This window comes from Bufo bufo, chromosome 8, assembly GCF_905171765.1.
Source record: "Bufo bufo chromosome 8, aBufBuf1.1, whole genome shotgun sequence".
Lineage (NCBI taxonomy): Eukaryota > Metazoa > Chordata > Amphibia > Anura > Bufonidae > Bufo > Bufo bufo.
Window position 1 is genome coordinate 52,120,402 of NC_053396.1, and position 24,280 is coordinate 52,144,681.

Here is a 24,280-nt window from a genome sequence, read left to right on the forward strand (position 1 = left end):
TTTTTTGGCCCATGTTAGCCTTTGAGTTTGACATGCTTGGCCAAGAGGGTTTCCGGCGTCATCAACTTTTACGCTCTAACATTTGGGCCACGGAAGCTTGCCTTTTGCCAGATGAACGCGACGGCACAGTGGAAGGTGGAATGGAGGACAAATGAAAGGAGAGAGGAGAAGAAGAAGAGGCAGGATGTTGAGCGCCGGGAGTGTGGCTTTAGATGGTGTTGCTCCCACTGGGCTCAGTGATGGGAGGCCAGGTGCCTTCTTAAGGCGGTCATCCCTAGGTGAGTGTTGGGCTTACAGCGACTTATGCATTGACAGCACAGGCTGTAGATGGCAACACTATTTTCAGCAGCGGACACGTAAAAAAAAAAAGCCTAGGAGCGTCCTAGCAGCGCCAGATGTGACCGTGCATGGTGGATGGCTCGTCCCAGATACATTAGCAGTCTGCTTTTTACCTCCTGTGCACTGTAAGTTCTGCCTGCTTCTCCTCCCTAACTGCTGCTTCGTCTCTCCCCTCCTCTTCCTCTCTTGTGGGCACCAATGTGACGTCCATCGACGCGTCATCATCGTCACCTTCACCACCACTGACATTAGAGATCTCGGAGTAGGCAGCAACATACCTCCTCTTCCTGATCCGATGCCATGAATGGCTGCGCATCGGCAAGGTCTTGTAATGCATGGGAAAATAATTCCTATGACTCGAGCGGAGGGGATATGGTGGTGGTGGTGTCTTTGGGGGTGCAGAGATTGAAGAGGGTGCATATAGAGAGGATGAGGAGGGTGCAGAAGCGGAAGGCTGAGTGAGCCTCTCAACCAACTCTGGTGCGTCCTTTGACGTAATTGCAGGCACCTTCTGCAACTTCCCACTTAAGCTCCGGCCTGGTGCACCTGCCCGACCCCTACCACCCTTGCGGAATGGCCTGCCTCTTCCTCTGCCTGTCATTTTCAAAATGAGCCTGTGACAAAAGTCCCTATAGAAGAGCAGTATTTGTGGAAGAAGGTATATCACAACCCTGCCTCAATCAGTTTTTTGGGGGGGCAACTGGTATATAACACGAGTAGAAATTATTTGTTCCAATAGCGTTTGCCCCTCTGTATAGCTGCCGTATCGCAGCAAAACCGCAAACAAATGCTGCACTACACAAATGCACTATATAGAAAGTATATTATTGGTATATCACACCCCTGCCTCAATCACTTTTTTGGGGGGGCAACTGGTATATCACACCAGTAGAAATGATTTGTTCCAATAGCGTTTGTCACTCTGTGTAGCTGTGGTAACACAGAAAAAGAGCAAACAAATGCTGCACTACCCAAATGCACTATATAGAAAGTATATTATTGGTATATAACACCCCTGCCTCAATCACTTTTTTTTGGGGGGCAACTGGTACATATATCACACCAGTTGAAATTATTTGTTCCAAGAGCATTTGCCCCTCTGTAGAGCTGCAGTATTGGAGCAGTAATTAACACAACTGCTGCAAAGTACAAATGCATTATATAGGAAGTATACTATAGGTATATCACACCCCTGCCTCAATCAGTTTTTTTGGGAGGCAACTGGTATATCACTCCAGTTGCAATTAGTTGTTCCAATAGCGTTTGTCCCTCTATGTAGCTGCAGTATCGCAGCAGAACTGCACACAACTGCTGCACAATACAAATGCACTATAATATACTTTCTATGTTAGAAAGTATATTATAAGCATATCACACCCCTCAGTAAGTCACACCTATCGATAGCACACCTATACCAGTCCTTAAAAGGACTTTTGTGGCCTATTAGCTAGCGTTTGGTGTCCCTAAGTCTGTCCCTGCTCCACACAGCAACCTCTTCCTACGCTGGCAAAAGACTAAATATAAAATGGCGGCCAGATCAGGTTTATTTATAAGTTAGGGGGTATGTTCATGTGCTGAAACATCTCAATTGGCTGTCCTGAACCACCTGATGGATGTGTCATGGGTCAAAGTTCGACATAATGCAAAAGATGATGAGCTTCAAGAGGTAGTCCCCTGAAATGGTTTTCACTTCACAGATGTGCCCTGTCAGGTTTAATAAGTGGGATTTCTTGCCTTATAAATGGGGTTGGGACCATCAGTTGCGTTGAGGAGAAGTCAGGTGGATACACAGCTGATAGTCCTACTGAATAGACTGTTAGAATTTGTATTATGGCAAGAAAAAAGCAGCTAAGTAAAGAAAAAACGAGTGGCCATCATTACTTTAAGAAATGAAGGTCAGTCAGTCAGCCGAAAAATTGGGAAAACTTTGAAAGTAAGGGCTATTTGACCATGAAGGAGAGTAATGGGGTGCTGCGCCAAATGACCTGGCCTCCACAGTCACCGGATCTGAACCCAATCGAGATGGTTTGGGGTGAGCTGGACCGCAGAGTGAATGCAAAAGGGCCAACAAGTGCTAAGCATCTCTGGGAACTCCTTCAAGACTGTTGGAAGACCATTTCAGGGGACTACCTCTTGAAGCTCATCAAGAGTATGCCAAGAGTGTGCAAAGCAGTAATCAAAGCAAAAGGTGGCTACTTTGAAGAATCTTGAATATGACATATTTTCAGTTGTTTCACACTTGTTTGTTATGTATATAATTCCACATGTGTTAATTCATAGTTTTGATGCCTTCATAGTCATGAAAATAAAGAAAACTCTTTGAATGAGAAGGTGTGTCCAAACTTTTGGTCTGTACTGTGTATATATATGTATTTGGTATCACTTTAATCGTACCGAGAGAAGATATTATTTTATTTATGCCTAAAAATGAACGCTATAAAATTTATAACGTAAAAGCTCAGTGGCAGTATTGCTGATTTTTCCCATCTCCCTCCCAGAAAGAGTTAATAAAAGTTCATCAGAAAGTTATGTGTACCCCAAAATAGCACTATTTAGCATCGCACCTTGTCCTGCAATAAACAAGCCCTCATACAGCTACATAGACGGAAAAATAAAAAATGTATAGCTCTTGGAAGGCAATGATAAAAAAATGAAGAGAAACGCTTGGTCAGTAAGGCCCAAAACAGGCTGGACACTAAGGGGTTAATATTGATGACCTATCCTCAGGATAGGTCATCAATATCAGATCAGCAGGGGTCCGACACCTAGCATCCCCGCCGATCAGCTGTTTGAAGAGAAGGCTGCACTCTGTGACGGTCCCAGCCTTCCTTTCATTGTTTACCTGCTTGCCATCGACATCGCAGTGGAGAGCAGGTGTAATTACAAGCCGTCCCATTCACTTCAATGGGACGGCACCTTCCTATACACTTGACGGCTAATTGTAATTACACCTTCTCACCACTGCAATGTCATTGGCGAGCAGGTAAACAATGAGGGGAAGGCTGCGCTTCCATGGAGCGTAGCCTTCTCTTCAGCCAGCTGATCGGCTGGGATGCCATGTGTTGCCATGTGTTGATAGGTCATCAATATCAAAATCCAGGGAAAACCCTTCTAAATATGTCAAATGTTTAAATAAGGTTCAGGAGGTAAGTGTTCTTAATAAGAAGCTAAACACAAGAACAAGAGGGCACAATCTGAAATCTACACTAAGTTTATTTAAAGGCTATGTATACCTTTGGGGGGAATATTTTTTGACCTAAATATAATTTTTTCAATTGGTCTTTATTAACAATATGGAATCCTTTTTCTGTACAGAGCTGAGATGTTCTACTAGCTGCCTCTGGATTTTGTGTCTTTTCCATCTAAGGAGCAGATGGATTCCTTATCTCAGCTCTGACATTATAAACACTTATGAAAGGTCAATTCTTATGTTACTGATAAGAATGTGGTTTACATAAGTGTTTATGACCTCTTAGTTTAGAGATGAGGGTTATTAGATGACCAGCAGAAGTGAAAGTAAACATATCAGTCACACAGTTAGAAAAACAGTTAACCCTTTGTGACAGAATGGTTCAATATTTTTAATAAAGGTCAATTAAAAATATGATTTTTAGCAAAAAATAGGTTATATGCAATAATAGAAAAATTGCATCCAAAAGGTGTACATAGCCTTTAAACAAGCCTGGGATAAACACATGTCTTTACTAAGATAAAAAAAAGAAATAATATAAGTGCAGGCTAGATGGTCCAGGTGGTCTTTTTCTGCCGTCGATCTTCTACTTTTCTATGTTTACATGAGACGCTATTACAATCAACATATATTTTAAAAAAGTGAAAAATGATTATAAAATAGCTGCCTTACCGGGATTTGTCTTTCTGGAGGTGGGTTTTCTTCAGGCTCTACACACTCTACACAAAAGATCTTGTCCAGATCTACTGACCCCTTCTTACTTCCTCGACGCTGTGGATAAAACAAAAAGGATTCTTAATTTAGCAGTTAATATCAAAGGGGTCTTCCCAGCATATACATTTATCTCATATACACAGGATATGCCATGCATGCAGTGTTGAAATGGCACACCAGAGTACCAGAGACCCTCCAATGGACCCAGACTCTGATACAATAATGTATTCCATTCCCTAATACCATACCTTCCAGCCTTCCTGAATTTGGTGGGACAGTCCCAGATTTCAGCGGCTATGCTGCTGTCCCTGGAAAGCTAAGGAATGTGCAGTACCTCAGACCAGGGTACTTGCCAGGGCGCCACATGACGGCTAGTTATTGGGGGCACAAATGTAAAAAATGTCCCTCGCAGCGCTGAACTTTTAAATTTTATTTGTAAAGCAAATATCGGTCCCATCTCCCTGTGCTATGTGTGGCATGATCTCAGCTCCAGCTATGCTTCTGGTTCATTTAATCCCCACTGCTGAGAGGAACAAGGGTGCTGTGCCACGGTTTAATACCTGGCAGAACATAGCAGCGCTCTTGTCCCAGTCTCAGCAATGACAACTAAATCAGCCAGAAGCCCAGCTGGGGCGGAGATCGCAGCACTGGCATCAAGAAACTGTTCAGTGCAAGGAGCAGGTCTACCAATGAGCGCCACCCTTATGAGGCTGATTGAAGTGCTCATTGGTTGTTTCACTGACCAATGAGCATCAGGATAATATTGGTTAGGCTCCATTCACACGTCCGTAACGTGTTTTGCGGCTCCACGGATCTGCAAAACACGGACAGCGGCAATGTGCGTTCCGCATTTTGCGGACCGCACATTGCCGGCACTAATAGAATATGCCTGTTCTTGTCCGCAATTGCGGACAAGAATAGGACATGTTCTATTTTTTTGCGGGACGGAAGTGCGGACCCGGAAGTGTGGGTCCGCAATTTCGTGTCACGATGTGCTGCCCCATGGAAATGAATGGGTCCGCAATTCTGTTCCGCAAAATGAGGAATGAAATTGTGGACTTGTGAATGGAGAAAGGAGAAAGCCTTTACACTGCTGAAGGGATGCCTGCACAAGTCCTCCCTCCTTCTCAGGTTAGCTGTTTCTCCCTCCTCTCCCTGCCTTAGTTGCCTCAGTGTCCCTCCTCCCCCCCCCCCCCCCCCCACCACAAGTGCATCACTTTCCCTCCTAGTCTCACCACACCACAAGTTCTTTACTGACCCTCCTGCTCCCCCTGCCTCAAGTGCCTCATTGACCCTCCTGCTAACCCCTGCCCCAAGTGCCTTACTGACCCTCCTGCTACCCCCTTCCACAAGTGCCTCACTGACCTTCCTGCTCCACCCTACCTGGGTGTCTTACTGACCTTCTGCTCCCCCCTGCCCCAAGTTCCCCACTGCTTCTTCTGCTTCCCCCTGCCCCAATGGCCTCACTGCCTCTTCTGCTCCCCTCTGCCCCAAGTGCCTCTCTTACCCTCCTACTCCCCCACCACCTCAAGTGCCTCACTTTCCCTCCTAGTCTCCCCGCCCCCCAAGTACCTCACTGACCCTCCTGCTCCTCCTTGCCCCAAGTGCCTCACTGACCCTCCTGCTACTCCCTTCCCCAAGTGCATTACTGACCCTCCTGCTCCTCCCTGCCCCAAGTGCCTCACTGCCTCTTCTGGTCCCCCCTGCCCCAAGTGCCTCACTGCCTCTTCTGCTCCCCCCTGCTCTGAGTGCCTCACTGACCCTCCTGCTACTCCCTTCCCCAAGTGCATTACTGACCCTCCTGCTCCTCCCTGCCCCAAGTGCCTCACTGCCTCTTCTGGTCCCCCCTGCCCCAAGTGCCTCACTGCCTCTTCTGGTCCCCCCTGCCCCAAGTGCCTCACTGCCTCTTCTGCTCCCCCCTGCCCCAAGTGCCTCACTGCCTCTTCTGCTCCCCCCTGCTCTGAGTGCCTCACTGACCCTCCTGCTGCCTGAGTGCCCCGAGTGCCTCACTGACGCTCCTGCTCCCCCCTGCCCCAAATGCCTCACTGCCTCTTCTGCTCCATGTGCTATCAGTGCCTCACTGAACCTCCTGTTCCCCCTCTGCTCCAAGTGCCTAACCGACCCTCCTGCTCCCCCCTGCCCCAGGTGCCTCCCTGCCTCTTCTGATCCCCCTGCCACAGGTGCCTCACTGACCCTCCTGCTTCCCCCCCAGCCCCAGGTGTCTCCCTCTCCCATCTGCTCCTCCATGCCCCAAGTGCCTCACTTTCTCTTCTGCTCCTCCCTGCCCCAGGTGCCTCACTGCCTCTTCTGATCCCCCTGCCACAGGTTCCTCACTGACCCTCCTGCTTCCCCCCTGCCCCAGGTGTCTCCCTCTCCCCTCCGGCTCCCCAAGCCCAAAGTGCCTCAATACCCCTTCTGCCCCCCCTGCACCAGCTTCTCTGTCTCTCCACATGACAAGATTTTGAGACATTAATATTTTTTGTAGGGGTATACCCCCCACTGTTGTTAGCTTTTGTTTTAAAAAATAGTTTGAAATGAGGAAATCATCAATGCATGCTTCTACTTAAATGCCATACTTTCATGATATAATATAACTGTAGCGTAAACTTTCACCTGAAAGCCATATATCCCTAACTTTTTGTGAGTAGTGTATATTCCTAGCATGGAAGTAAAAGATTTACTGACACCGTGTGACGCTTCGCGATCTCAGCAATACAAAGAAATCGCGAATGCATCATGTTCTAAAATCACAGAATCACCAGAGCCATCTCCTGCACACAAAGAGTTAAAACTTTAGGTTACAGCTCACAGAGCAGAGGTTAATTAGCAAACCCTGGCCAAAGATTCCTACTGACCCCCTGTCAGGTTACACATCCATCAATCTGATAACATCATGACAAAACCTCATAAACGGGTCTTCTCTCTAGTCTGAGCGGCCCCAACACAGCATGAGTTTTCACAATCCTTAAGCCTGGTCAGACCTTCAAAAGAGAAGGACAGATCCTTATCACACAACTGGTTGGTACAAGAAGGAAGATGATCTTAAGGTCACCTCCAATCCATAGACCTTATATTTTTCCCATATTTCCTTCATATTTCCTGGGTTAGGAAAATAGGAAAATGAACAATCTCTTCAGAAAATGTTTCGGTTCTTCTAACACACCTTCCAGGAAATACACAAGTCAATTGGAAATTCCCGCTCTTAGATATAACGGTTCTCAGGCACCCTGTATTATCTTCCAGTCATATTTGGTATCAGATGATGCATAAAATTGTCCTGATTATAAATATTTCTTAATTTGACCTATGGGTACGGAGAAACTGAAAAAGCAAAGATTCTGCCAGATTTTCTCCCTCTCGGGGCAAGAACTGCCCCTCTTCCAATTACACAGGGCTGGACTTGTACATGTCATAGCCACTCCCACCTACAGAGTGGGTAAAACACAGTGACCCACTCAGGTCCTGGTCCTTCACCTACAATCTGAAGTCGATTAACATCACGACCGCCCGCTGGACACGGGGACGCCATCTTGGATTATTCGTTGCAAAGACTTTGTCTTTTACTGGACCCTACCACGGTAATTCTGAACTTACAGACATACTACTCCTTTCCATCTCTTACCATTTCCATCCAATCAATCTGTTCGACTGGCAGGTATATTTATCTGTCAGTTTTAATGTATATTTTTGTGTATAGTTTTTAAAATAAAACTAACGATTTAGTCGTTCCAGTTTTGTTACCTGATTATCTGGTCTATGCTAAGAACTCTGTCCTCAGAGGAGACATACTACCGCATTTGTCTTATTTTTATACATTGTTAATTGGTAGTGTTGAGCAAGCATGCTCGGTCAAATACCTGTCCGGCTCTAGAATCGCTATGCTCAGCACATGGCAGTACTCGGCCGAGTACCGCATGTGCTCGAGCGCCATGCTCGAGTCTCCTCCCCGCACGTTTCGCAGCTGCTAAGCAGCCGATAAGCGTGCAGGTAAGTACTGTCATCACTGTAATGCCAGTAGCCATGTTGGCTACTGGCAGTACAGTGATTGTCTGGCCGGAACGCGTCATTGGGTGCTATATAGCACCCGATGACGCGGGTTCGGCTCATTGCGAGTCAGGGAGAGCTGCGCTTAGGAAGGGACAGATAGTGTAGGGAGTTTGTGATCGCAATTTATTCAATTTTAAAATGTTTCAAAGACCCAAAAGTCCTTTTAAAGAGGACCTTTCACCGATTCTTACCCTATGAACTAACTATACAGATATGTAGAGCGGCGCCCGGGGATCTCACTGCATTTACTATTATCCCCGGGCGCCGCTCCGTTCTCCTGCTATGTCCTCCGGTATCTCCGCTCACTAAGTTATGATAGGCGGAGATACCAGTCCCTAAGTTATGGTAGGCGGAGTCTGCCCTAGCGCTGGCCAATCGCAGCGCAGAGCTCACAGCCTGGGAGGTTATTTTCTCCCAGGCTGTGAGCTCTGCAATGCGATTGGCCAGCGCTAGGGCAGACTCCGCCTACCATAACTTAGGGAACGGAGATACCGGAGGACATAGCAGGAGAACGGAGCGGCGCCCGGGGATAATAGTAAGTGCAGAGAGATCCCCGGGCGCCGCTCCACATGTATGTATACTTAGTTCATAGGGTAAGAATCGGTGAAAGGTCCTCTTTAAGGACTATTGTGTGTGGTGGCAGCAATTTAATCTTGCAAAGTAGTCTTTGATATTTTTTTCCATACTTTGCAATTTTTTTTTCTATAGATGGTGTCTGCAGTGACTTGTGACATCTGTTCAGCAAAACCTTCTGTGTGTCAGGCCCAGATATTGGGAAAAATATTAGCGACAAATATATTATTTCCATAATTTATCCCTGATTTTCCTATAAACTGTTCCTGCAGTCAATTGTCACATCTGTGCTGCAATAAATGGCATGTGTGTGTCAGGCTCAGATATTGGGAAAAATAATAGTGACAACAAATATATTTTTTCCATAATTTATCCACATTTTTCCTATAAACGGTCCCTGCAGTGAATTGTCACATCTGTGCTGCAATAGTGTGTGTGTGTCAGGCCCAGATATTGGGAAAAATATTAGCGAAAACAATTATATTTTTTCCATAATTTATCCACACTTTGCCTATAAACGGTGTCTGCAGTGAATTGTCACATCTGCGCTGCAATAACGTGTGTTTTTCAGGACAAGAGATAGTAAAAATATAAGTAAAATCTATTTTCCTTTTTCCATACTTTTCCATACTTTTTCCATATACTGTGCTTGCTGTGAACTGTGACATCCGTGCCACATCTTGTGTGTCAAGCATGCATATAACATATAATTAGTGATGAGCGGCAGGGGCAATATTAGAATTCGCAATATTTTGCGAATATTCGCCATATATTCGAGAATTCATGATCTCCAGGCATTATTTTCTTGATTGCGAAAATTCCCATAAAATTCGGCTAAAATATTCGCATGAACTGGAATTTAAAAAAAAATGTAATATTCGCGATTACGAATATATTTTGCGATATTCTAAATATTCGCAAATTCTCGAAGTGCCGATATCCGCGATTAAAATTCGCAATTCGAATATTCGTGATCAACACTACATATAATATAAAGAAGGCGATCATTAAGAGACGGGATGCTGATGGTGCACGCAGAGGCCATGGCCCTGGGCGCGTTGAAGAAAAACAATCATCCAAGATACCTAGCTTCATGTCCCAGTTTGCAGGGCGGCGCAGGATACCACTCTTGAAGTCAGCCCAGTGCGAGCAGGTGGTCGGAAGGATTGCAGTAGATAGTGCTTCCAGTCGGTTAAGCACCACCCTGTCTTCTACCAAGTCCAATCTCAGTAGCCAGGAGTCTGGCCCATACAATCTTCACCCTGATCCTCCTTCCTCCCACCATTTACAGTCTGGCCAAACAAGTGATCCCACACTCAGATATTCAAAGGACCTCTTTTCATCGCCATTAATTGATTTGGCCCTCTCGACAAGCATGCTTGATGAGGGACCTGAGATCTTGTGCCCCGATTCTCAACCTCTTGAGCATCCAGAGTCACAACAACATGATGCTGGGAAATGGCAATTAGTGTTTAATGAGGTGGATGATGATGAGACACAGTTGCCAATGACTCCACTGCAATTACTGTCTCAAGACGTTGAGGAAGAGGATGACACACAGTTGTCAATCACTGAGGTTGTGGTTAGGTCAACAAATCAGGAGGATGATCAGAGTGAGGAAGTGGAAGAGAAGGTGCTGGACGACGAGGTCACTGACCCAACCTGGGAAGGTGGCAACAAGCCGAGCGAGGAGAGCAGTACAGAGGGGGAGGGATTTTCAGCACTGCAACAGGCTGGAAGAGGCAGTGGGGTGGCAAAAGGTAGAAGGCAGGCACCATCAAACAGGCCCGCAACTGTTCCATGGAGCACCCCCTTGAGCAAATCTCCCTTGCCAAGGGGTAGGTGTTCGGCAGTATGGCTCTTTTTTGAGGAAAGTGCGGACGACAATAGAATAGTAGTTTGCAACCTGTGCCAAACCAAAATGAGCCTGGGAGTGAACACTAGCAACCTCACCACCACCAGCATGAACCGCCACATGTCATCAAAGCACCCTAATAGGTGGGCCGAACGCCTGGGTCCACAATCTGTGTCTGCGGGTCACACCACTGCCTCCTCTTTTCCTGTGTTACGTGCTGGCCAATCCCCTGTCCAAGACCCAGATGTCTCTTGCCCTGCACTTGGACCTTCGCAAGCACCATCAGTAACCACATCCACTTCCCTGTCCCAGCGCAGCGTCCAAAGGTCAATACCCCAGGCACTACACCAACATGTGTCCCTTAACATCATACGTGCCCTGACCAACGCAGTTACTGGGAAGGTCCACTTAACCACGGACACATGGACAAGTGTTTTCGGCCAGGGACACTGCATTTCTCTGACGGCACACTGGGTGAATGTTGTAGAGGCCGGGAGCGACTTGTATCCTGGGATGGCACGGGTGCTACCGACCCCAAGGATTGTGGGCCCCAATTCCATCAGGGTTTCCGCCATGACCTACGTTAGTGGCTCCAACCCCCACTTCTCCTCCTCTGCCTCCTCCTCCACTTCCACTTCAGAATTATGCACTTGCAGCACCAGTCAGCCATCAGTTGGTAGCTGGAAGCAGTGTAGCACTGCAGTGGGGAAGCGGCAACAGGCCGCGCTGAAGCTGATCTGCCTAGGTGACAAACAGCACACTGCCGCAGAGCTGGGGCAGGGGATAAGAGACCAGACTGAGCTGTCGCTCTCGCCCTTCAACCTAGAATCAGGCATGGTTGTGTCTGATAATGGCCTTAAATTGGTGGCGGCTTTGGCACATCCCATGCCTTGTCCACGTATTTAACCTTGTGGTTCAGTGGTTTCTAAAAACATACCCTAATTTGCCTCAGCTGCTGGTGAAGGTGCGCTGCATGTGTGCACATTTCCGCAAGTCACCGACAGCTTCAGCCAGTCTGTCAATGCTGCAGCAGCGCTTGAAATTGCCAGCTCACCGGCTGTTGTGCGACGTGAGCACGTGCTGGAATGCCACGTTCCACATGTTGGCCAGGCTTTGTGAACAGCAGAGGACAGTTGTGAAATACCAGCTGCAACATGGTCGCCACCTTTCCAGTCAGCTTCCGCTATTCAAGTTTCTTGCATCATGTATTTTGTTTCATATAGTGCAAAAAGAATAATTGTACAAAGCAGAATATCCAACATACTAGATTATTGGTACATAAATCCCCAAAAACTCCTCTCTTCCCCACCCACTGTGAGACCTTTAATATGGTTAAATAAACACGAGCATGTGGTTGAGAACTATTCATTATAGCAGCAGACCATTATATCACTATCATACTATAAGGTGAAGCGCGCAGAGAATGAATACTCTCAATCAGCCACACTCACTCCCCCCCCCCCCCAAAAAAAAAAAGTTAGCCCGAGAAAATCCTTAGGCTATTTTACAGAGTCAGCCATGGGCTGTAAATACCAGATCTGTCTATTCAAGGGCCCCAGATATTATCATATTTTGATAGGCAGTTACGTTTCATATATACACCCCTCTCCAACCTTATAATCGTATTCATTCTTGCAATGAATTCAGGAATGCTCGGGGGCAGCGGCTGTATCCACTTAGCAGCAAGAGTTTTACGTGCCCGATACAGGATTCTGTTGATTCTAATTATAATATTCAGCTGCAAATTATCTGAATCCAACATACCTAGTAAGCATAATCTGGGATCTAGTCTATAATTAGCGCTATAAATTTTGTTTATCAAGTTAACTATACCCGTCCAATATCCCTGCAGGGCACTACAACTCCACATCATATGAAACAAACCAGCCCCCTCTTCCCTGCATCTCGTACAGCAGGAGTCGGATCTATATCCCACCTTCCATAAAAAAATTGGGGTTCTATATACTCTGTGTATCATATAGAGTTGGGATAGTCTAGCCGCTTCACTAAGGGTCAGAGTAGGAGTTAGTGCAAGAATGTCCTCCCATTGGGTGTCTAAAATGGGGCCCAAATCCCTCTCCCACTTCAATTTAACCTTGAGTGGAAATTTTTTCAACTGTTCATTCTGCAAAGCTTTATAAGTGCCGGAGATAGCTCCTTTCCTCTGAGTTTTACACAACTTTGAGGAATCAAAACAGATGGTGAGCGGCGATAACGCTATTATTAGAGATGTCCCGAACTATTCGCCGGTCCACCCCCTATACATCATCATTGAGCAAACTTTGACCCTGTACCTCACAGTCAGCAGACACATTCCAGCCAATCAGCATACCCTCCCTCCCAGACCCTCCCACCTCCTATCAAAAAGCAAGGACAGCATCCATCTTAGATTCATTCTGAAGCTGCAGTGTCACAAATTTGATTAAGTTGTAATCGCAATGCGATTAATACAGGTTATATTAATCGCATTGTGAATTCAACTTAGAGCTGGGTTCCTAATGGTTGTATTGCTAGGATATAACGAAGATTGAGAATATAGTGCTATATTCGTTATATTCGTCAATTCTAGCAATACAACCATTAGGAACTCAGATCTAAGTTGTAATCGCAATGCGATTAATACAGATTATATTAATCGCATTGTGAATTCAACTTACCACACTCTGCGTCAACTACGTAATTTTCCATGGGAGTTTTGCCATGAATCCCCATCTGGCATGCCACAGTCCAGGTGTTAGTCCCCTTGAAACAACTTTTCCACCCCTATTGTGGCCAGAAAGAGTCCCTGTGGGTTTTAAAATTCGCCTGTCTACTGAAGTCTATGGCGGTTTGCCCGTTCGTGAACATTTGCGTAAATTCGCATTCGCCAACGAAAATTTTTATGTTCGCGACATCTCTAGCTATTATCAGCGTCACCATCCCACTTCTGTGTCTTCTCAAACGCTCGCTGCTCACAATTAAGGATGACGCTTTGCATGTGAAAGAGATAGAAATGGGGGAAGACATTACACACGTTGATGATAGCCAGACCACCCTCAGTTCATATTCTCAGCGCGAATTGGAGGCTGAAGAGGAGGAGGAGCAGGAGACGGTTGCCTCCGCTACAGAGGGTAGTACCCATGGAAGTTTAATTCCATCTGTTCAGCGTGGGTGGGCAGAAGAGGAGGAAGAGGATGAGGAGATTAGGAGTGATCCTCCTGATGATGACAGCAAAGTCTCGCCTGTTGGTACTCTGGCACACATGGCTGACTTCATGTTAGGCTGCCTTTCCCGCGACCCACGCATTATACGCAATTTAAAAAAACATGGATTACTGGTTGTTCACCCTTATCGACCCCCGCTACAAACAGAACTTCTCATCTCTCATTCCTCTGGTGGAGAGGACGAGCAAAATGGTGCAATACCAGGAGATCCTTGTTGAAAAATTGCTCCAAAGTTTTCCATCTGACAACGCTGGCGACAGAGTCCGTACTTCCTTGGCCAACCGAGGAGGGGAGACAAGGGAAACACACAGCAGTTCCAACAGAGGCAGGGCAACACTCTCCAAAGCCTGGGACAGTTTCATGACACCCACCAGCACCATCAGTCTGTTGTGCGGCCTACTGGCACAAGGAGAGAAAAATTTTGGAAGATGGTGAAGGAGTACATAGCAGACCGTATCAGCGTCCTCAATGATCCCTCAGTGCCTTACAACTACTGGGTATCAAAGCTGGACACGTGGCACGAACTGGCGCTCTATGCTTTGGAGGTGCTGGCCTGCCCTGCCACCAGCGTTTTGTCTGAGCGTGTATTTAGTGCTGCTGGTGGCATTATAACAGATAAGCGTATCCACCTGTCAACTGAAAATGCTGACAGGCTGACTCATATAAAAATGAACAAGGCATGGATTGACCATGACTTCTCGACTCCACCAAAGGAATGCTGATGAACATAAAGGCACTTTACATGTGTTGTTTTTAATGTAGGTAATAGACTGTATTCCCATGCACCCCTTCCACCACAAACAAGGGTATATGGTTGAATATTCCATTTCTCATCCTCCTCTTCAGTCATATCAATATGCATTGCTTATACATCACATATAATGCCCTTGCATATATGGCCTTCGAATATAATTTTTTAGAGGGTCGCTCACCAGCAGGCCCTCACATATAATTCTTTAGACGGTCCGCTCATCAGCAGGCCCTCACATCTAATTTTTTACAGGGTCCGCTCACCAGCAGGCCCTCACATATAATTTTTTAGAGGGTCCGCTCACCAGCAGGCCCTCACATATAATTTTTTAGAGGGTCCGCTCACCAGCAGGCCCTCACATATAATTTTTTAGAGGGTCCGCTCACCAGCAGGCCCTCACATATAATTTTTTAGAGGGTCTGCTCACCAGCAGGCCCTCACATCTAATTTTTTAGAGAGTCCGCTCACCAGCAGGCCCTCACATATAATTTTTTAGAGGGTCCGCTCACCAGCAGGCCCTCACATCTAATTTTTTACAGGGTCCACTCACCAGCAGGCCCTCTCATCTAATTTGTTACAGGGTCCGCTCACCTGCAGGCCTGCAACTCATATCTTTTACAGGGTCAGCTCACCTGCAGGCCCAAACCTAAAATCTTTTACAGGGTCAGCTCAGCTGCAGGCCCTCACATATAATGTTTTACAGGGTCAGCTCGCAACTCATGCTGCCTTGCTTTGAAGTAGTAGCTGTAGCCGTTTATCAGGCTCCCTCTCTGAAATCGAACAATGATGCCCCGTTACCGGTGGTCACCATGTTAGGCGCATAAAAAAAAATATCGAAAGTTGATAGGGAAGATATCAAAATGGATCGTGGATGCCACGGGGACGTGCGATCAGGCACAAAGCGGCAGCAGGGCCTCTCCTGTACAACGTTTCCTCATCCAAAATACCGCAGTGACATTCCCTGTAATTTTTTATTACTCATTCCAATAACAGGGCCTCTTAAGAGTCCTGTATTGTTATTTATCGTCACTACCTCCACGAGTCGGGAGTGTGTGATTTGCCCGCCACCCGCTTGCCTTCCTTGGATGTGGTAGCCGTTTCTCAGGCTCCCTCTCTGGAATCAAACACTGATTCCCCGTTACCCGCAGCCCGTAGTTTACAATGGTTTTGAGCTGACAATTACATCGAAAGTTGATAGGCCAGACATCCGAATGGATTGTCGCCGTCATGGGGACGTGCCATCGGCCCCAGGTTAACTAGAGTCACCAAAGCGGCAGCAGGCCGCCCCCCATAATGTTTTAGATGGTCAGATCAGCAGGCCCTTGCTCCTAATGTTTTTGAGGGTAACTAAGGGTGTATCGGAGTGCCTCTTCCTTGCAATTTTTGGCAGCATTTGCACTTTATATATAAGTAAATATTCAGGAAAGAATGTTTTCTATCAGTTTTTCCTCTAATATCGATTTTTTTCCCCCCATTGGTTTTGTGCGTATTATTGTCATTATGTAAAAGTGGCGTACTATTCGGACAACATAGTTCCCAGCAGCAAACAGCGAGTCCAAGATGCATCAATACATCCTCCCCATGCTGTTACAGAACCATTTCTGACATTTTCTTATGAACCAGGCACCCTCCCCTCTTCAGAGCAGGGAGTACCTGGTTTAATGCTCGGGTTCTCCCATTGACTTCAATTATACTCAGGTGCTCGGTTGAGCACCCGAATATCACAATGTGTTCCGCCCGAACCCCTGAGCCCCCGAGCACTACGCTGCTCGATCAACACTAATTGAGGGGTGTGATATACGTTGGTAAGGCTGATTAGTGAGCCACAGCCTCACTCACAGGTGTGTGTCATGACACTATCACCACCATGCTTCACTGATGAGGTGGTATGCTTAGGATCATGAGCAGTTCCTTTCCTTCTCCATACTCATCTCTTCCCATTACTCTGGTACAAGTTGATCTTGGTCTCATCTGTCCATAGGATGTTGTTCCAGAACTGTGAAGGCTTTTTTAGATGTCGTTTGGCAAACTCTAATCTGGCCTTCCTGTTTTTGAGGCTCACCAATGGTTTACATCTTGTGGTGAACCCTCTGTATTCACTCTGGTGAAGTCTTCTCTTGATTGTTGACTTTGACACACATACACCTACCTCCTGGAGAGTGTTCTTGATCTGGACAACTGTTGTGAAGGGTGTTTTCTTCACCAGGGAAATAATTCTTCGGTCAGCCACCACAGTTGTTTTCCGTGGTCTTCAGGGTCTTTTGGTGTTGCTGAGATCACCGGTGCGTTCCTTCTTTTTAAGAATGTTCCAAACAGTTGTTTTGGCCAAGCCAATTGTTTTTGCTATCTCTCTGATGGGTTTGTTTTGTTTTTCAGCCTAATGATGGCTTGCTTCACTGATAGTGACAGCTGTTTGGATCTCATCTTGAGAGTTGACAGCAAGATTCCAAATGCAAATAGCACACTTGAAATTAACTCTGGACCTTTTATCTGCTCATTGTAATTGGGATAATGAGGGAATAACACACACCTGGCCATGGAACAGCTGAGAAGCCAATTGTTCCATTACTTTTAGTCCCTTAGCAAGTGGGAGGCACATATGCAAACTGTTGTAATTCCTACACCGTTCACCTGATTTGGATGTAAATACCCTCAAATTAAAGCTGACAGTCTGCAGTTAAAGCACATCTTGTTTGTTTCATTTCAAATCCATTGTGATGGTGTATAGAGCCAAAAATGTTAGAACTGTGTTGATGTCCCAATATTTATGGACCTGACTGTAATCGTGAAAACTACAAATATGGATCTTCAAGATGTAATTTATGAACTTATATGGGTAAAGGCCTTACTTTTAACTCCATATATAAAAGTTACACTTATCCGATTAAGATGCATTTGAATTGTAATAGTTCATATGTTGTTTATGTGGGGAAGTGACCGTCTGGGTCCCCCAAGATGAGACATATGATACCTAGTGATAATCGAGCACCAAAGTATTCGGGTGTTCGGCCCGAATACATTGCTATATTTGTTTGCTCGGCCGAGCACCCGAGTATAATGGAAGTCAATGGGAGACAGCCAGGCACCCCCTGCTCTAAAGAGGGGAGGGTGCCTGGTCCATTAGAAAAAGTCAGAAAGTGACAAACACCACCGAAATGGATCGGGAACAGCATGGGGACCATGTCTGGATGAATCTTGAACTCCCAGGTCGCTGCTGGGAACCATGTTGTCCGAGTTGTACGCCACTTTTGCAGACTGACAAAAATACGCACAAAACCCCCCCCAAAAAAATCAATTTTACAGGAAAAATTGTTAGGAAACATTCTTTCCTGTATATTCAATTTTATATAAAGTGCAAGTGCTGCCAAAAATTACAAGCAAGAGGCACTCCGAAACAGCCTGTATATCACATAAAGGAGGGCCTCATTCACATTGTGGTACAATTGTTCAGGTAATGGGACTCCTACACTCAAAGTGAAAGGGCTGCCAAAAATTACAAGGAACCGGCACTCCAAAACACCCTTTGTTACACATAAAGGAGGGCATCATACACACCCTTGAAAAATTATGATTGATGGCCTGCTGGTGACCCTCAAAAACATTTAGAGCAAGGGCATTCTGATCTGACCATCTAAAACCTTAGGGGCGAGGACTTGCTGCTGCATCGGTGACTCTAGATAACCTTTTGGCGATTGCACATCCCAGTGACGGCGACGATCCATTTGAATGTCTGCCCTATCAACTATTGATGTTCTTTTCTGCGCCTACCATTGTGATCACGGGTAACGGGGAATCAGGGTTCGATATCGAAGAGGGAGCTTGAGAAAGGGATACCACATCCAAGAGAGGTCAATGGCTGAAATATGATTGGCTGTTGTTGCCCCTTTTTTGTCCTAATTGTGAACCACCCAGAGTGGGTGGGTCAAGTTATTAAAGCACAAGCATCCAAGGAAGGCAGCAGGAACGCGGCAGTCGCAGCAATTACCCACTGCTGACTCGGGGAGGTAGTGACGATAAATAACAATACTCCTAAGCGGCCCTGTTTTGGAATGAGTACAATTTCCGTTAACGAGGATTTATTGGAGGGCAAGTCTGGTGCCAGCAGCCAACTTGCTCCCAGCCTCCACAACGTTCACCCAGTGTGCCATCATGGTGAGGATTGTGTTGACCAGACTCTTGGCTACTGAGACTGGACTTGAAGGTGAGGGCCTGCTGCCGCTTTGTTGACTCTAGATAACTTCTAGTCGATCGCACGTCCCCGTGACGGCAATGATCCATTTCGATATCTGCCCTATCAACTTTGGAGCAATTATTCAACAAGGACCTTCTGGTATAGCACAGTTTTGCTTGTCCTTTCCACCAGAAGAATGAGAGATGAGAAGTTCTCTTTGTAGCGGGGGTCAAGAAGGGTGAACAACCAGTAATTTGTGTTGTCTAAAATGCATATAAAGCGCAGGTCATGGGAAAGGCAGCCTAACATGAAGTCAGCCATGTGTTCCAGAGTACCAACAGGCAAGACTTCGCTGTCGTCATCAGAAGGTGAGCTGACCCTGTAAAAGATTTTAGGTGAGAGCCTGCAGTTGAGCTGACCCTGTAAAACATTATATGCAAGGGCCTAATGCTGACCTGACCCTCTAAAACATTAGGGGCGAGGGCCTGTGTCACGGAAGGTAGGGAAGCAGGGAAATGACCAAACACAGGCAAAACAAACAGAACAATAGACTAGGCCCAAAAGCTAGGGAGAAAAGGGTCACCTCCTAGCGATCCCTAAGGCCTTCCCTATACTGCTGTGCACATATGCATACCCTTATGGTGGATATGCATATGCCCTCGTGCCTAAGACTATATACCCTGGGAGAACCCTGAGCAGTAGGGAAAGGGGAAGAGGCGACCTGCTTCTTCAAACAGTAAGAAGCAAGCATCTCCCTAGAGGCCTAGATAAAAGACACCAAAGGAAGAAACAGAGAGGACTTATCTTGAGCTGAGCTGGAGCAGACAATCCACAACACATCCAAAGCCCACAGGAATGAACCAGAACCCACACAGGCCACTGGGAGAAGGAGGAATAAATAGCCTCACTAACAATTAACCCAGTATACCTGAGGGAAGGTGGATCCAGCTCAAACCAAAACCAAAACAAAGAGAAGAATCAGATATGTGCAGCCAGCCTGGCAGATCTCCGCACATTCATAGGGCAAGGCGTGACAACCTGCTGGTGAGCTGATGCTCTAAAACATTATATGCAAGTGCATGCTGTTCAGCTGACCCTATAAAAAAATTGAGTTGAGGGCCTGCAGTAGAGCTGACCCTATAAAAAAAAAATTAGAGTGGAGGAAGTATATACAATCTGGATGAGGAGGAGGAGAAAACAAGATTCAACCATATACTCTTTTTTTTTTTTTGTGGTGGAAAAGGTGCATGGGAATACACTACAGTAGATTGAGTACATTATAAAGGATAGATTGAAAATGCCTTTATGTTCATCATCAGCTCAGCTCTACTCTGGTGGAGTTGAGAAGTCAGGGGCAATCCAGGCCTTGTTCATTTTTATCTGAGTCAACCTGTCAGCATTGCCAGTGGACAAGCGGATACGCTTATTTGTTATAATGCCACCAGCAGCACTAAATACACGCTCAGACAAAACGCTGGCAGCAGGGCAGGCCAGCACCTCCAAGGCGTAGAGCGCAAGTTTGTGCCACGCTTCCAGCTTGGACACCCAGTAGTTGTAAGGCACCGAGGGATCATTTAGGATGCTGACACGGTCTGCTATGTATTCCTTCACCATCTTCCAAAACTTTTCCCTCCTTGTGCCAATAGGCCCCGCTTCAGGGTGAGGTTGCTGGCGGGGTGTCATGAAAGTGTCCCATGCCATGGAGAGTGTTTCCCTGCCTTTGTTGGAACTGCTGTGTGTTCCTCTTGTCTCCCTTCCTTGGTTACCTAAGGAAGTATTGTCAGACGGAAAATTTCGGAGCATTCTCTCAACAAGTACCTTATGGTATTGCACCGTTTTACTCGTCTTCTCCACCACATGAATTAGAGATGAGAAGTTCTCTTTGTAGTTGGGGTCGAGAACACTCAGTAATCCATGTTATCTAAAATGCGTATAACGTGAGGGTCCCTGGAAAGGCAGCCTAACATGAAGTCAGCCATGTGTGCCAGAGTATCAACAGGCAAGACGTCGTTGTCGACATCAGGATGACTCTCTATCTCCTCATCCTCCTCCTCTTCTGCCTATCCACGCTGAACAGATGGAATTAAAGTCACATGGACACTACCCTCTGTAACAGAGGCAACTGTCTACAGCTCCTCCTCTTCTTCATAGTCGAATTCACGTTGAGAAGAAGAACTGAGGGTGGGCTGGCTATCACCCTGTGTAATGTCCTCCCCATTTCCTCGTCTGCCACATTCAGAGCATCGTCCTTAATTGTGAGCAGCGATAGTTTCAGTAGACACAGCAGTTGTATGGTTACGCTGATAATAGCGTTATCGCCACTAACCATCTGTGTGGACTCAAAGTTTTTCACAGAGGTCTGACAAAAGTCGCTTGTGAATAGTGGCAGTTGACTCGAAAGGTGACAACTATGTTGCAGCTGGTATTCAAAAACTGCCCTCTGCTGCTCACAAAGCCTGGCCAACATGTGTGTGCTCACGTCGCACAACAGTCAGTGAGCTGGAAGCCGCAAGCACTGCTGCAGCGTTGACAGACCGGCTGAAGCTGTGGACAACTTGCGGAAATGGGCACACACGCCGCCCGCCTTCATTAGTAGCTCTGGCAAATTGGGGTAGGTTTTGATAAACCGCTGAACCACTAAGTTTAAGACGTGGTCTAGGCATGGGATGTGTGTCAGGTTGCCGAGCTCCAAAGCTGCCACCAAGTTACGGCCATTGTCAGACACAACCATGCCTGGTTGTAGGTTGAGTGGCGAGAGCCACAGCTTGGTCTGGTCCCTTATACCCTGTCACAATTCTGTGGCGGTGTGCGGTTTGTCCCTTAAGCAGATCAGCTTCAGCACGGCCTGTTGACGCTTACCCACAGCTTCCAGCTAGCGAACGGACTGATGTCTGACTGCTGCTGGAGGTGGAAGTGGAGGAGGAGGCGTTGGTGGAGGAGAAGTGGGGGTTTGAGCCAGTAACTAAGCTGCTGGCGGAGACCCTGATGGACGTAGGGCTCGCAATCCTGGGTGTGGGTAGCACCTGTGCCATCCCAGGGTACGACTCACTCCCGGCCTCCACAACATTCACCCAGTGTGCGATCAGAGAAATGTAGCTTCCATGGCCACCAGCACTTGTCCATGTGTCTGTGGTTAAGTGGACCTTCCCAGTAACTGCGTTGGTCAGGGCACGGGTGATCTTCTGGGACACATGCTGGTGTAAGGCAGGCACGGCACACCGTGAAAAACAGTGGCGGCTGGGGACTGTGTACCGAGGGACGTCCGCCAACATCAGGCTGCGGAAGGCCTCAGTGTCCACAAGCCTAAATGGCAAAATTTCAAGGGCCAGTAATTTCGAAAGTTGCACATTTAGTGCTATGGCCTGGTGGGCGGGTGTATATTTGCACTTGTGTTCAAATGACTGTGTTATGGACATTTGGACGCTGCGCTGTGGCAGGGAAGTGGATGTTATTGCTGATGGTTCATGCAAAGGTCCAGGTGCAGGGCGAGGGGCATCCGGGTCTGCGCCTTCGATAGAGGATTAGCCAGCAGTGCTTAACATAGGGGAAGAGAAAGCAGTGGTGTGACCCGCAGACCCAGATTATGGACCCAGGCGTTCAGCCCACTTATTAGGGTGCTTGGATGCCATGTGGCGGATCATGCTGGTGGTGGTGAGGTTGCTAATGTTCATGCCCCGACTCATTTTGGTACGGTTTTTGGTGTGCACTTTCATAAAAAAAGCGCCATACTGCGGAACACACACCCCTTGGCAAGGTAGATTTACACATAGGGGTGCTCGGTGTAACGGTTGCGGGCCTGTTTGGTGTGGGCCGACTTCTCCCTTTAGCAACCCCACTGCCTGTTGCGGTGCTGCTGATCCCTCCCATTCTGTACTGCTCTCCTCGCTCTGCTTTTCACATTCCCATGTTGGGTCAGTGACCTCATCGTCCATCACATCCTCTTCCACTTCCTCACTCTGCTCATCCTCCTGACTTGACCTAACCACAACCTCAGTGATTAACAACTGTGTTTCATCATCATCCACCTTGTGAACGAATAATTGCCGTTCACCTCCGTCATCTTCTTGAAACTGTAAAGGCTCAAGAGGTTAGGAATCAGGGCACAATATCTTAGGTCCCTCTTTAAGCGTGCTGGGCATGAGGGCCAAATGTAATAGTGGTGCTGGAAAGAGCTCTTTGGAATATCCGAGTGTGGGATCACTCGTTTGGCAAGCCTCTCCATGGTGGGAGGAAGGATGATCAAAGTGAGGATTTAGTTTACCAGACTCTTGGCTACAGAGACTGGACTTTGTAGAAGAGAGGGTGATGCTTAACCGACTGGAAGCATTATCTTCAGCAATCCAATCGACCAACTTTTCGCACTGGTCTGACTTGGACAGTGTTGTCCTGCGCCGCCCAGCTAATTTGGACATTCAGCTGGGTACGGTGGATGTTTTTTTTCTTCTAGTGCACTGGCAGCAGGCACAGTTTCATTGCGCCCAGGGCCTCTGCGTGCACCATGAGCATCACGCCCACTTCCCTGTCCCTTAGTGCTTGCCTTCTTCATATTAATGGTTTTGTCACTAGATGTGGCGCAGATTTTTTAACTGTACGCTAAAGAAACTGTTTTCGGATGCAGGACAGTATATGTCACAGAATACCACAGAATATGGACACTATTTTAGGCCCAGATTATTGGAATCTGCAGTACAGACAGTTTTTTGATGTAGTTTATATTTATATTTTTCACTATATCTGGGCCTGACAACCACACAAGGTGTTGAAGCACAGATCACACAATTCACAGATTACACCGTTGACAGCAAAAATGTGGATAGATTATGGGGAAAAAATTGTGTTTTCTGTATTATAATTTTTTCCCTATATATGGGCCTGACAACTACACAAGGTATTGAAGTGCAGATCACACAATTCATGGATTACACCATTGACACCAAAAATGTGGATAGATTATGGGAGATTTTTTTTTTCTGTATTTTGAATTTTCCCTATATATGGGCCTGACAACCACACAAGGAGTTGAAGCAGAGATCACGCAATTCACGGATTACACTGTTGACAGCAAAAATTTGGATAGATTATGGGGGGAAAAAAATAGTGCTTTCTGTATTATAATTTTTTCCCTATATCTGGGCCTGACAACCACACAAGGTATTGAATTGTAGATCACACAATTCACAGATTACACCGTTGACAGAAAAAATGTGGATAGATTATGGGGGGAAAAAATAGTGCTTTCTGTATTATAATTTTTCCCTATCTCTGTGCCTGACAACCACACAAGGTATTGAATTGCAGATCACACAATTCACGGATTACCCCGTTGACAGAAAAAATGTGGATAGATTATGGGGGGGGGGAAATTGTGTTTTCTGTATTTTAATTTTTTCCCTATATCTGGTCCTGACAACCACACAAGGTATTGAAGCACAGATCA

General features: G+C 46.5%; 1 protein-coding gene across 2 annotated transcripts in view; it reads right to left on the minus strand.

The window, feature by feature from the left end:
* BTK (Bruton tyrosine kinase) overlaps positions 1 to 24,280 on the minus strand; it is a 562,758-nt gene that overhangs the window by 436,673 nt on the left and 101,805 nt on the right. For both annotated transcript variants that reach the window (XM_040405594.1, XM_040405595.1), the window contains exon 3: positions 4,202 to 4,300. In XM_040405594.1, coding sequence (XP_040261528.1) covers positions 4,202 to 4,300 — 99 coding nt within the window. The remainder of the gene's footprint in view (positions 1 to 4,201; positions 4,301 to 24,280) is intronic.